Source organism: Rutidosis leptorrhynchoides, chromosome 8, assembly GCF_046630445.1.
Source record: "Rutidosis leptorrhynchoides isolate AG116_Rl617_1_P2 chromosome 8, CSIRO_AGI_Rlap_v1, whole genome shotgun sequence".
Classification (NCBI taxonomy): Eukaryota; Viridiplantae; Streptophyta; class Magnoliopsida; order Asterales; family Asteraceae; genus Rutidosis; species Rutidosis leptorrhynchoides.
Window position 1 is genome coordinate 160,373,236 of NC_092340.1, and position 15,199 is coordinate 160,388,434.

General features: G+C 31.7%; 1 protein-coding gene across 1 annotated transcript; it reads left to right on the forward strand.

Annotated features, from left to right (window-relative positions):
• The first annotated feature begins 3,284 nt into the window (after positions 1–3,284).
• LOC139862842 (pentatricopeptide repeat-containing protein At5g48910-like) lies at positions 3,285–5,052 on the forward strand. The gene has a single exon (XM_071851472.1). It carries the CDS (start codon positions 3,342–3,344, stop codon positions 4,929–4,931), a length of 1,590 nt encoding a protein of 529 aa, XP_071707573.1. The 5' UTR covers positions 3,285–3,341; the 3' UTR covers positions 4,932–5,052.
• Positions 5,053–15,199: the final 10,147 nt, after the last annotated feature.

Below are 15,199 nucleotides of genomic sequence, written 5' to 3' on the forward strand. Positions count from 1 at the left end.
CCGTAATGTGGCATTTGCAAAATTTCTTGCCCAAATTATTAAATTGAGAGCTCATTTTCCTGATTACACCATTAAAAGGGTGAGACTTGATAATGCTGGTGAATTTACATCTCAAGCATTTAATGACTATTGCATGTCTATAGGAATTGTTGTTGAACATTCTGTTGCTCATGTGCATACACAAAATGGTTTAGCCGAGTCATTGATTAAACGTTTACAGTTAATCGCTAGACCATTGATAATGAGAACAAAACTCCCTGTATCTATATGGGGTCATGCAATTTTACATGCTGCTGCATTGATTCGCATCAGACCAAGTGCAAGTCATAAATATTCCCCCCTACAACTTGCTTTTGGTCAAGAGCCAAATATTTCCCATCTTAGAACATTTGGTTGTGCAGTGTATGTTCCAATTGCGACACCACAACGTACAAAAATGGGTCCTCAAAGGAGGTTGGGAATATATGTTGGATATGAAACATCTTCAATATTAAGGTATATTGAACCTATGACAGGTGACGTTTTTACATCACGTTTTGCTGATTGTCATTTTAATGAAACATTGTTCCCTAGATTAGGGGGAGAAATGAAAAATAAAGAAAATGATGTTTCATGGTGTGAACCTCAATTAAAGTATCTTGATCCTCGCACAAAAGAATGCGAGACAGAAGTTCAAAAGATAATGCATATACAAGAACTTGCAAATCAATTGCCTGATGCATTTACAGATACAAAAACGGTGACAAAATCATATATACCAGCAGTAAATACTCCAGCTCGAATTGAAATTCCAAAAGCTGGCAATAACGTCACTCATGAATCTTTGCCACGTCAGAAACGTGGAAGACCAATCGGTTCAAAGGATAAAAATCCTCGAAAAAGAAAATCAGCTGATAATGAAGTAAAAGAAAGTGTTCAAGAAGAACCACAAATCAGTACTCCTACTGCAGAGGAGATTGATGATGTCAATACAGAAATTGCAATCAATTATGCATATTCAAAAATATTATGGAACCGAAATGAAATGAAAAATCTTGATGAGAAATTTTCATTTAATGTTGCATATGACATCATGAATAATGATGATGATCCATAACCAACATCTATGGTTGAATGTCAAAATAGACATGATTGGGCTCAATGGAAAGAAGCAATACGAGCTGAATTAGAATCACTCAATAAAAGAAAAGTTTTCGGATCCATCATTCTCACTCCTAAAGATGTGAAACCTGTAGGATACAGATGGATTTTTGTCCGAAAAAGAAATGAGAAAAATGAAGTTACAAGGTATAAAGCTAGACTTGTAGCTCAAGGTTTTTCTCAAAGACCGGGAATTGATTATGAAGAAACTTATTCTCCTGTTATGGATGCAATTACTTTTAGGTACTTAATCAGTCTGGCAGTTTCTAAAAATTTAGAAATGCATCTCATGGATGTTGTGACTGCTTATCTATATGGATCACTTGATAGTGATATATATATGAAGATACCTGAAGGATTTAAGGTACCAGAAGCATCAAATGCAAAACCCAAAGAAATGTATTCGATTAAATTACAAAGATCTTTATATGGGTTAAAACAATCGGGACGTATGTGGTATAACCGATTAAGTGATTACTTGATAAGCAAAGGGTATACAAATAATCTTACTTGCCCTTGTGTTTTCATTAAGAAAACAACATCCGGATATGTGATCATAGCTGTTTATGTTGATGATCTTAACATCATAGGTACAAATAAAGAGATCCATGAAGCCATTCAACTTCTAAAGAAAGAATTTGAAATGAAAGATCTCGGAAAAACCAAGTATTGCCTTGGTTTACAAATTGAGCATATGCCTAATGGTTTACTTGTACATCAAACAACATATACTGAAAAGATTTTGAAACGTTTCAATATGGACAAGGCAAAACCATTAAGTACTCCTATGGTTGTTAGATCACTCAATGTTGAAGCTGATCCATTTCGTCCATGTGAAGATCAAGAAGACATTCTTGGACCAGAAGTACCATATCTTAGTGCAATTGGAGCTCTTATGTATCTTACAAATTGTACAAGACCTGACATTTCTTTTGCAGTTAATTTGTTGGCAAGGTTCAGCTCTGCTCCTACCAAAAGACACTGGAATGGGATCAAACACATATTTCGATACCTTCGAGGAACTACTGATTTAGGATTATTTTATTCTAACGAATCAAAACAAGATTTGGTTGGTTATGCAGATGCAGGTTATTTATCTGATCCACATAAAGCTAAATCTCAAACTGGATATGTATTCCTAAATGGAGGTACTGCAATATCATGGCGTTCTCAAAAACAAACACTTGTTGCTACATCGTCAAATCATGCCGAAGTGATTGCATTACATGAAGCTACTCGAGAATGTTTTTGGTTGAGATCAATGACACAACTCATTACTGATTCTTGTGGACTAGAACGCGATAAAAGTCCAACAACTATCTATGAAGATAATGCAGCTTGCATAGCACAGATGAAAGAAGGGTATATCAAAAGTGACCGAACAAAACACATACCACCTAGATTCTTCTCATACACTCAAAATCTCATTAAGGACAACCAGATTGAAATGAGATATGTGCAATCTAGCAAAAACTCTGCTGATCTTTTCACGAAAGCACTTCCAACTGCTATTTTCAGAACACACGTTCATAACATTGGCATGAGACATGTTCAAAAGATGTAACAGCTGAAGCGATGTCTACTTGAGGGGGAGTCAACTCCATGCTACACTCTTTTTCCCTTAGCTAAAGTTTTTTCCCACTGGGTTTTCTTTAGCAAGGTTTTTAACGAGGCAGTAATTTATAGTTGATCTTCAACAAAATAAAATTGCTATCCAAGGGGGAGTGTTATAATAATAATAATAATATAGATATGGATAGTCAATTTTGGTGTATACATATAGTCAATTTTGGTACACAAAGTATGTATTTTTATATTGAGATTTTAGGCTATAAATACTCATGAATGCAAGCATTAAACTTGCACCATTTCTCACACTTACAAAGTGTTTCTTTCTTTCTCTCCATTATCATCTTTGTTCTTACACTTCATTATTAGTATTCTAAATCAAGAATCAAATCACTAAAGGTAGTTATAAGCCTACTGAATTATAACATCAAGAATCAAACCACTAAAGGTAGTTATAAGCCTACTGAATTATAACAGGAGCAAATACTACGAAAAATAATAATACTCCGTAGTTAAATATATTTAAAATAGTAAACCGCGAAAACAGGGCACATACATTTGACATTTGTGTTTCGTCTTGCCATTTCGACATGCACAAATTTGTGTCTTTCGATCCATGTATATAGTGAACCATGGCATTTCAATGTTTAAAATCAAGTAGGAAACCACTCTCCCTCCTAAACCAACCATATCTTACAACCTCTCAAATCAACCAAATTCACGCCCATCTCATCACTTCCGGATCCATATCCGACCCGTTTGCTGCCGGAAAACTTTTATTTTCATACATAACATCCAACCACTCTGACCTGCATTATGCCTACACTTTATTTGAATCTATACCTCATCGATCAACTTACATATGGAATACCATGATCAGAGCTTATACTGAACAAGCTAAATCTGTGCATGCTTTAAGCTTGTTTAAACGAATGCTGGGTTTCGGGTTTATGCCAACTAATTATACATTCTCTTTCGTTCTTAGAGCTTGTGCTGATGTATATGAACTTAAATTTGGGTTTTTGTGTCACGGACTAGCGATTAAATTGGGCTGGGAAAGTTATGATTTTGTTCAAAATGGGTTGGTTCATTTTTACGCGGTTTGTGAATGTGTAGATTGTTGTCGTAGAATGTTCGATAGTTGCTTGAATAAGGATGTGGTGACGTGGACTGCTGTGATTAATGGGTATGTGAAATCAGGGCGGGTAGAGGTTGCACGTCAACTGTTTGATGAAATGCCTAAGAAGAATAATGTATCGTGGAGTGTTATGATTAATGGGTATGTTCAAGTTGGATTGTTTAAGGAGGCATTAGATGTTTTTAATGAAATGTTGTGTTGTGGGTTTAAGCCTAATCATTCATGTATTGTTGTTGCGCTCTCTGCTTGTGGTTTTCTTGGTGCGTTACATCAGGGTCGATGGATTCATGAGTACATTGATAAGATGAAAATGGAGATGGACCAGATATTGGCTACAGCACTTGTGGACATGTATGCGAAGTGTGGGTGTATTGAATTGGCGTATCGTGTATTTGAGGAAATGCCATTTAGGGATGTTTTTGCTTTTACATCTTTGATTTCGGGTTTAGCTAATCATGGAGAAAGTGCACGTGCAATTGCGTTGCTAGAAAGGATGAAAAGAGAGGGGATTAAACCTAATGATGTTACATTTATATGTGTCCTTAATGCCTGCAGTCGAATGGGATTAGTTGAAGAAGGTTTAAGACTTTTTGAAAGCATGAAAGATGTTTATGGGATTGAGCCTGGTGTACAACACTATGGTTGTTTGGTAGATTTATTAGGTGGGGCCGAAATGCTAGAGCAAGCAAAAAAGGTGGTAACTGAGATGCCAATGGAGCCTGATTCGTACGTGTTGGGTGCATTATTGAATGCGTGTAGGGTTCATGGTGATGTTGAATTGGGTGTAAAAATGGTTGAGGGTTTGGTGGAAAGGGGTCTAGATCGTAGTGGAGTTCATGTTCTTCTTTCGAATATTTATGCATCGGTTAATCAATGGAGTAATGTGGAAAAATTAAGGGAGAAGATGTTTAATGAGAAGGTGAAAAAGGATCCGGGTTGCAGCTTGATAGAAGTGGATGGTGTGGCGTGTGAGTTTGTTGCTGGAACTAAGTTGCTTACAGATGAGATTAAATTATTGTCATTGGCAATTGATAATCACATGAGATCGTATTCTTTTGATTTCGATATAGCACATGAATCATAGGTAAGCCATTTTTTCCATTACTAGTATTGTTTAATGAACATTTTAAGCATTTATATGTATCTGATTTACTGAGCAAGAACCATATGGTCATAGATTTTACAAAAAACTTAAATGCTTGGTATGCCCGACTTTAATTCATAAAAATAAAAAAAAAACCATTGTAGAATACATCTAAAGATGATACTAAGGGTGTGTTTGTTTACCTCTTAATTGAATGGTTCAACACTAAATGCTGAATCATTTAGCACTCAGCGTGTTTGTTTCTGACCTCTGAATGACAAATGATGTTGAATGGTTTAGCATTCAGTGCTGAACCATTCAGAGCTGGAATTATCTCTTAATCATTAAGCACCTAAATTGTATGTAATATAATTTTTAAATTATATCAAGAACATTGATTAAACAACTATTGTAGTTTTTATTCATGTCAATGGTTAATATGGTAATTTTACATCATTCACATTATTCGTTCAAAACGTGTATCAAACAAGTTATTTTTATTCAGAAGCAACTTCATTCACAACCTTTGAATCATTTAGATTATGAACCATTCAACGTTGAATCAGTCAGTCTGTGCTAGTTAGTATATTATTTATTTGATAGAAACATAGGTTGGAGGATAGATTGAAGCTTGACATGAAAGAGCTTCTACTGACGGAGGACATGACTTCTGATAGGAGCCTGTGGAGGAGTAGAATTAGAATTATTGAGTAAGATTTTTGTACATTGGAACTAGAATATAGGCGTAAGAGCCATTTTTTTTCCAGTGTGTTGTATATATTTATTTTACAACTACATATATAACTAGAGATGGCAATGGATCGGATATGGATCGGGTGGTGCCGTATCCATATCCATATCCATTTAGGTTTTGTTCATCCATATCCATATCCATTAAATTTCTGTTCATCCATCCATATCCATATCCAATGGATTTAGCGGGTTAATGGATATCCATTGAATATTTAAAACAATGTTATAATATTTCCTAATATACGATGAAAACAAAAACGTAATATAGCAAAAATAAATATAACATAACATAATTAATATATATCTACAAGAACGTGTAATCTTTGTTGAAGATATAACACAGTTTGTTGAATTTACTATTAAATATAGATTATGAAAAATTTTATATATATATTGTATGTTTATTTTGTTAGATATACGTGTTTTATTGTAATATATCATAGTTATTTCATTATAAGGTTAAAAGAAAAATGTAAATCTAACGATGAATGCGTTTGTAATAGTATATATGTAAGCATATATCTATATTTATATATTTTTATAAGTATTTCGGGTGCTAATGGATATATCCATGGATGAAACTTTTCATCCATGTCCATATCCATATCCATATCCATCTAAGTTCATCCATATCCGTATCCATATCCATTTAGAGTCATCCGTATCCATTACGAAGCGGATGGATCGGGTGAATATCCACTTGATCGGGTGGCCATTGTCATCCCTATATATAACTATAAATAGATATTCTATAGCTACACTATATATATCTCTCTACATGGTATATATGCCTCTGTATCTATGTATATGTATTTAGGTTATATATATGTACCTATGCATATGTTTGTATCTATATATGTATGTATGTATCTAAGCGCATGTATTCTAGGTGTATGTATGTATGTCCGTATATGTACCTAGGTATATATATCTATGAAAGTATCTATATGTATATATGTTTAAGTATGGGTATTTATACATGCTTATGTGTGTGTGTGTGTGTGTGTGTGTTTTTTTTTTTGTTTTTTTGTGTGTGTGTGTGTGTGGGGGGGGGGGGGGGGGGGGGGGGGTGCAATTTATGTTTGTGTGTGTATGGGTGTGTGGGTGAGTGGGTCTGCATTTTGCTTGTTTGTATGTCTGCTTGAATTTACATGTCTCTGTGCACTATATTATTCATGTTATATGTCCTTCTGTTGTGCGTTACTGCTATATGTGTTCTTTTTTTATGACTACTTTGTATGGTTGCATCTCCCTAGGCGCACATAACTCTCTGACAGGTACGTATCATTTGCCCTCTCTATTTCGTTTTTATGAGCATTTCTGGCCATAGGTCCTTTAGGAAGCAATCTCTTTGCTCTCGAGTAGAGGGAGGGACGACCTTATCTAGTCGCGGGTTCTATACCTGCGGATGGAGTAGTGATTTCCTTCTAATCTAGGGTATGAGAAATGATACTCTACACCTCACCTCTCCCATACCCTACATTCATGGGATTGGGTATTGTTGGTGGTGGTGTTGTATAAAGGAATTTGTATATTTTCTTCTCATTGTTACGTTAGCTTGTTTTAACACAGAAGGAACCCAATAGAATCAAATCTTTATAGCATCTATTCTATCTTAATTTCTATTTTTATTTTCTGTAATAGACATTGCATGATTGAATAGTTGATAATAGTAGGGGTTATGTGATGTAAACATTTATGGCTATAATCGCAACAAACCTACTTGGTCATTGAATAAACCAATGCAATATTCAGGATCAGTCACCCACATCCGTGTTATTGTCTTTAAAGAAGATAGTTTTCTTAGTAATTGATAGTTTTAATTTTTTGAGGATATATACATTGTCATTTTGAGTTTATCTTCGTAAACCGAAGATAAGTTCCCAATTCCCTTGTAAAACTCTATATATGCTAGACAATCAACTATCACAACTTCAATGATATGTTGTCTTGTGGATTTTAGTCGAATCTTATCATCTTACAATTACATTGGCAATTACGTTTTTAAGCTAGCATGTAACGAACATCTAATTGTAGATTACTTGTGTTGCTAACAATCTTGTTAAATTCGTTATAAATCTAACTGCACATATATTATTATATACTCCGTACAAAAGGATTCCAAGTTATCTACAAGAGACTTGATTTTTTATTTACTTCATGTGTATAGCATGATACAAGTATTGGATTTGATATTGTATTCTGTTGAGAGGGTCTCAACTCTCAAAGAGTCGAAAATACTAAATGGGCAAAAAGGTATGTTGTTTATCTAGTTCCACGATACAGATGTTTTTAAAAGGGATTAACCTCACGAATAAATATAAGAATATGGAATATACAATGAGTGTTCATGTGTATAAGCAACACCTTGAAAACAAAAGACCAGCTCTGGAGATACATCAGAAACAACCAAAAAAACCCAACTAAGGGGGTGTGTAATCTCAACTTATTGGACTGAATTGACCAAATGACTTATTGGGTCAACCAACTTACATGTTTCTTTATGTCATAATGTTTAAGAATGGCTAGCCCAATAGATTATGCCTGCATTCATCTTTGCTACTCCTTTTAAAAGTAAACGAGATCCGGATCGGCTCGCGCGATGCGGCGGGACTTTTCGGCTTGCATATTGATATTTAACGTAGCGTTATGTACTTACAGAAAGAAAATCGGCCCATGTGTAAAACCATGTTTTAGATGTTGGTGTGTTTAGCGTTTTTTAAAAAGTGTCCGTTTCGAACGTAGGTAGTTTCATTTTGTTCGTAAAAGCATTCCGAGTTTAACGGTGATGGCGGAAAAATTTAACTAGCGTCGAGAAGGGAGATATGGTCCGTTAAAAATTTGGGTGAAGTTTCATTATGTTTTAAAAATAAATTAATAATTTTACTTTTTTTACCCCTGCAAATTTTGTTGGTTGTACACAAATTGAGGGGGGTGTTTATGAAAATTATGTTGTTGTCATTTTACTCCTGATTAAACGACCTAGAATCACACGTCATTTAGTATATACTAGAAAAAATTCGACCGCGTGTTGCTGCGGTTGTGTTCAACGCGCGGTCATATTTGTATATACGTTGTTTGGTACCTAATATATCTATTGAGTTGTTTTTTTGACGATGTCCGTTTCGCGTATAGTTAGTCGCGTTGTGTTCGTAAAATAATATCGAGCTGAACGGTGGTCTCGGAAAAATTTAGCTCGCACCGAGCGAGAATATAGGGCCCGTTATTTAGTGTTTTTTTAACGATGTCCGTTTCGCGCATAGTTAGTCCCGTTGTGTCCGTCTGATTTTTTCGAGTTGAACGGTGGTCTCGGAAAAACTTAACTCGGACCGAGCGAGAAGATAAGGCCCGTTAAAAATACGGGTGGAATCATTTTCTTTTGTTTTTTTTAAATTATATATTTACGCTTTTTACCCCTAAAAAAGTAGAAAGTTGGGGGGTCGTTTTGTATATGAAGCCGAATTTGAGGGGACGGGTGTAGGGTGAACGCAAACTCAAAACGACATTCGGATAAAACTGAAACTACGATTTTGCCCATGCATATTAGTATATAGGGGTAATACTAGAAAAAATACTGACCGCGCGTTGCGGCGGTTGTATTTGGATATACGTTGCTTAGCACCTAATATACCTAACGACATGCGCTTTGCGGTGGAATATTTTAACATCTTTTATGAAACTAATGTTGAGAGTAAATTGGGAAAAAAATTACAAAAAAGGGCATTAGGACTCGAATTCAGGTTTTTTCGTTACAAACTTATGAACTTACCACTTGCGCTACTCATCAATGTGATATATATATATATATATATATATATATATATATATATATATATATATATATATATATATATATATATATATATATATATATATAAATTATATAATTTATCCAATGTGTTTTCCTGGAAAAAAAAAGTTCCGTTTCAAATATAATTAGTTACGTTTTGTTCGCAAAATTGTTGCAAGTTGAACGGTGATGACGGAGAAACCTAATTCGCAGCGAAAAAAGATAAATCACGTAAAACAAAATAGGGTGAAAGTTATTTAATGATTATTATATAAATTGAAAAGTTATACCTTTTATCCCTAAAAGTTAAACTTTCTATACCTTTTACACCTCAAAAGTTTCACCTTTTACCCTGCAACTTTATGGCCCTTGACGCTTTCCTCCCCTGACCAAAACGCAAAACTTAGGGTACTTAAACGACCAAAATATTGATGACATTTTCAATATCATATATATATATATATATATATATATATATATATATATATATATATATATATATATATATATATATATACACACATATACATATATAAATTATATAATTTATCCAATGTGTTTTCCTGGAAAAAAAAAGTTCCGTTTCAAATATAATTAGTTACGTTTTGTTCGTAAAATTGTTGCAAGTTGAACGGTGATGACGGAGAAACCTAATTCGCAGCGAAAAAAGATAAATCACGTAAAACAAAATAGGGTGAAAGTTATTTAATGATTATTATATAAATTGAAAAGTTATACCTTTTATCCCTAAAAGTTAAACTTTCTATACCTTTTACACCTCAAAAGTTTCACCTTTTACCCTGCAACTTTATGGCCCTTGACGCTTTCTTCCCCTGACCAAAACGCAAAACTTAGGGTACTTAAACGACCAAAATATTGATGACATTTAGTAGATATTGCAAAACTTAGGGTACTTAAACGACCAAAATATTGATGACATTTAGTAGATATTGAAATAATAATAATAATAATAATAATAATAATAATAATAATAATAATAATAATAATAATAATAATAATAATAATAATAATAATTGAGATTAACAGAATTTCACAATAAACTGAATTAGTTACATTATATATAATTACAACTAGTTAAAGAACCGCAATTTCGCGGGTTTTATGAAATGATAATATTTAAAGACAATAACACAAATAAACAATATAAGAACTCAAAAGTTCATATGTGTAAAAATATACATAAAAAAGCTTGTTCAAAATAAACTAACTGACTTAAATTCGAAAAATAGGTTCGCCGTATAAAGTTGCAAGCGGTGATATAATTTTTTAATGTTTCTCAATTCCTTCGGTGTAGTTTCCCATAAATTTGTTAATTTTATTAATCTGAGGTGATCATGAACTGTGAATATTGTCATAGCTTGTTGCCTTGTGGTGAGTATCTTTTAGATCCCCAACAAAGTTTTTTCATATAATTAGTCAGCCTGTAAAAAAACATAAAATTATATTTTGTTACAATTGTCTATATTATTTTAAAATATTCAAAGCTGAAAATTTGTTGATTTGTTTACACGATTCATAAAGTTCTGTATAATTTTTGGTTTTCAAACTAAACTTGGCATACAATAAGAAAACATTAATAAAAACTATTTCAATTATAAATGTTAGTACAATCAAAGATATTTTGAACTTTAATATGATAATTCTAGTTAAAAAAATATTTTTCTTTAATTAGTCTTACTTTGAATATATCCGAAGGATGCATCTCACCAATCAACATAACATAATGTTACACATGACATCCACATGACGTTAATAATCACATATATTTTTGCAACTTTTTTTTTCATGTATAAAAGCTCATAGTAATATTTATTTAATTTATTTGTTGAATTGTCTTTGATATGTGAGCATCTATACTATTTGACTTCTCTTTATTCAAGGATAGAAGAAAGATTGTCTACGTCTCACCTCCCCTATACCCCACACATATGAGATTGGGTTTTGTTGTTGTTGTTGTTGTAATTATCTTCATAGATTGACAATAAGTTGCTACGTTTTTGAAGACCGGTTTATATAATTACAATGCTTCTCTAACAAATATTTGACTTTTCTAACTAACTTTTGACTAACTTAACAAACTATATGCAGTTACTCTGAGCTAAATATCTTCTGTGCTAGCTTGATTGTGATTATATAAAGGAGTAGATTGAATAGTTGTTGCTGGCGTTGGTGATGTTGTGTTTGTTGTCGCTGTTTTTTCTCCATTACTCCCCCCACAATTTGGGAGTGTGTAATACTAAACTTGGCGATGAAGTTATAGTATGAAGATCGGCTTAGTGCCTTTGTTAGAACATCAACAACTTGAGACGGAGGGATAAAGGTGGTGATGATCTGTCCAGCTTTGATTTTATCTCTGACAAAGTGACAATCTACTATTAATGTGTTTAGTTCTAGCATGTTGAACAAGATTTGATGCTAGTGTTATTGTGTCACACCCCAAAAAGTGGTCCTTAGGTTGTGTGACATTTCTTAACCACAAGTTGTAATAACGAGAAACACCTCTAAATGAGACGTTTTAAAAAGACATTTATAGCAGTGGAAAAGTAATAATTCAATAGTTAAGTACAATCCAAAATAAAATAAACCAAATGCATATTGTTTTAAAATAAAAGAAATATGATGTAGATGAATGCGGACGCCACATAGCCAAGCAAAATAACATCTTGGTCTAACAGCTTTAATTACCTGAGAAAAAATATGCAAAAAAGTGTCAACACAATGGTTGAGTGAGTTAATAGGTTTAATATATCAACAGTAGTATAAGTTTGTGGACCACAAAATTTTAGTAACAAAGTGATATAACAATATCAAAAATTATGTCATGAGTGCTTAATATCGAAGCTAAACAATTGTTGAAATGCCTCGTTCATATCGATTATAAACGTTACATAATAATTGATTTCATTGCGAGGTATTTGACCTCTATATGATACATTTTACAAACATTGCATTCGTTTTTAAAAGACAAACTTTCATTACATCGAAAGTTTACAGACATGCATACCATTTCATAATATATCAAACTATCAATGACTTAATAATAATCTTATTGAACTCAACGACTCGAATGCAACGTCTTTTGAAATATGTCATGAATGACTCCAAATAATATCTCTAAAATGAGCAAATGCACAGTGGAAGATTTCTTTAATACCTGAGAATAAACATGCTTTAAAGTGTCAACCAAAAGGTTGGTGAGTTCATAGGTTTATTATAAAACAATAAAATTCTGAAATTTTGATAGACCACAAGATTTAAATATTGCATGATACAAATGAGCCCGAATCCTATACCCACCAGTAATGTACATGCAATTTCTTTTAAATACAGTACATGTATCTCGTGTACAAAATCACTTTTCAACAATTCTTCATAACCGTACACATATCTCGTGTACAAAATATCATACACATAACCTGTGTATAAAAATCATTCTCTCGATATATAACATTCGCTTTGCTTTCTTTGCTTGGTAACCGACCTTAACATTTAATGCGCATCATAAATATCCTCAAAATAAACAGAACTTTCAGTCTGTAATAAATATATAAACCTCGAAGTACTAAACACCACACCCACTAGCTCTTCCGTCTAGTGAACATTCTGGGTGGGGGTGTTAAACCCGGTAGCTACCTTTAGGATTCGCGTCAATTAGTAGGCAATTATAACGTCCAAACTAATTCTTAGGTTACCAAGCTATAATAATCAAGGGGAAATATTCATATCAATTAGTGGCAATTATAACGTCCAACTAATTCATTAGAGGAATGTTTTGTTTGTGTCTATCTCGTCAAACATTTATAAAAGCATTTCATGTATTCTCAGTACCAAAATATATATTGCAAAAGCATTAAATAAAAAGGGATCAAATGAACTCACAATACTGTATTTTGTAGTAAAAATACATATGATAACATTGAACAAGTGTAGGGTTGGTCTCGGATTCACGAACCTATATCATTCATATATATTAAAACATATACTTGTAATCGAATAACTATATATATTTTATTATTAGTGATGTAATTTATATATTTAATAATTTATAAGTTTCATTTTTTATTTATATATTTTCATTATATATGTATATATATAAATGTTAATATAGTTAAGTTATGTGTACTAAGTATATTTATATATAAAATCTTTATTTTTATACTTATGACCTTAATAACGTCATTAGAACTTTGATTTTAGTAGTCATAATTATTTTAATAATAATGTTATAGATAATACTGATAATAATAATAATAATAATAATAGTAAAATAATAATAATAATAGTAAAATAATAATTTTAATAAAAATGATAATAATGATAACAATTTTTAATAACAACAATACTATTAATGATAGTCATAGTAATAATAATAATCATATTTATAATCATACTTATGTTACTACTAATAATAATAATAGTACCAAAAATGATACTAATGCTAATATTTATGAAAACAATAATAAATTTTATTATTTTTATAATAATTATAATAATAATCATCATAATCTTAAAAATGATAATAATACTAAAATGATAAATCAATAATAATAATTATATAAATAATACATATACTAATACTAATGATAATAATGATTCTAATACTTGTAAGTATGGTAATAATAATAATAATTATAAGTATGATAATAATAACAATAGTAATAATAATCATAATAATAATAACAATAATAATAATAATAATAATAATAATAATAATAATAATAATAATAATAATAATAATCAAAATAATAACAATACTAATAATAATAATAATTAATAATAATAATAATAATAATAATAATAATAATAATAATAATAATAATAATAATAAACAAAATAAAAAAAAATTGGGACTACCTTTAAAAGGACACGTTTTGAAAAAATTTTGCAACCGCCCGGGCTCGAACCCGAGACCTCCCAAATACCGTCAACACTCTAAACCATTCGGTTGTGCTTGTTTATCTGAATTTCTTCCCAACCAAATTTATTTAACCCATTAAATTTCTATTTCATATTCTTTTTCTTCAATTCATTCAGTCAACCAGAGATCAAACCAAGGCTCTCCATGAATTACATAGTTAGTTTTAGAGTTTTAAAATAACACAGAAACGATTCCTAATTGGGATTTTAAATTAACAAAACAAAACAAAACTAAAATATAATTCAAACAGATGGTTTGTTTCGCGAAAAAAAAATTATAAACTCAAACTTGATTTTCGAATTCCAGGTGTTTTTAGCTTATGATCATAACATGAATTATACTCTAAAACTTCATTATAAACTTTCTGAACCCTTAATTGATCCTAAACATCAAACATGAATTCAAATTTCGCGAAGAACAAAATCTTTGACTTTTTGAAAATTATCTTTGACTCCAAAATTCGTAATCAAAAGATAGAATTGAGGTCTGAAAACTTACAGATAGTATAATTACATAATTCCTAACAATCCTGCACTATTACATTTTGAAAACCCGTTTGGATTCGTGTTTTTGAATAAATGAAAAGAAGAACATAGCGACGAGCTGTAACTTGTAATTTCTATTTTTTTTATTCCTCAATTGCAGTGTGGATAGTTGTATATAAAGCTGGGAATCGAATATTTGATGCAGTAATATGAGGTGATCGATTTTTGTACGTATTGAAAATTGATTTTAACGGGTAACAAATTCAGACAGGAAGAAATCAAATAATTAAAAAAAAAATAT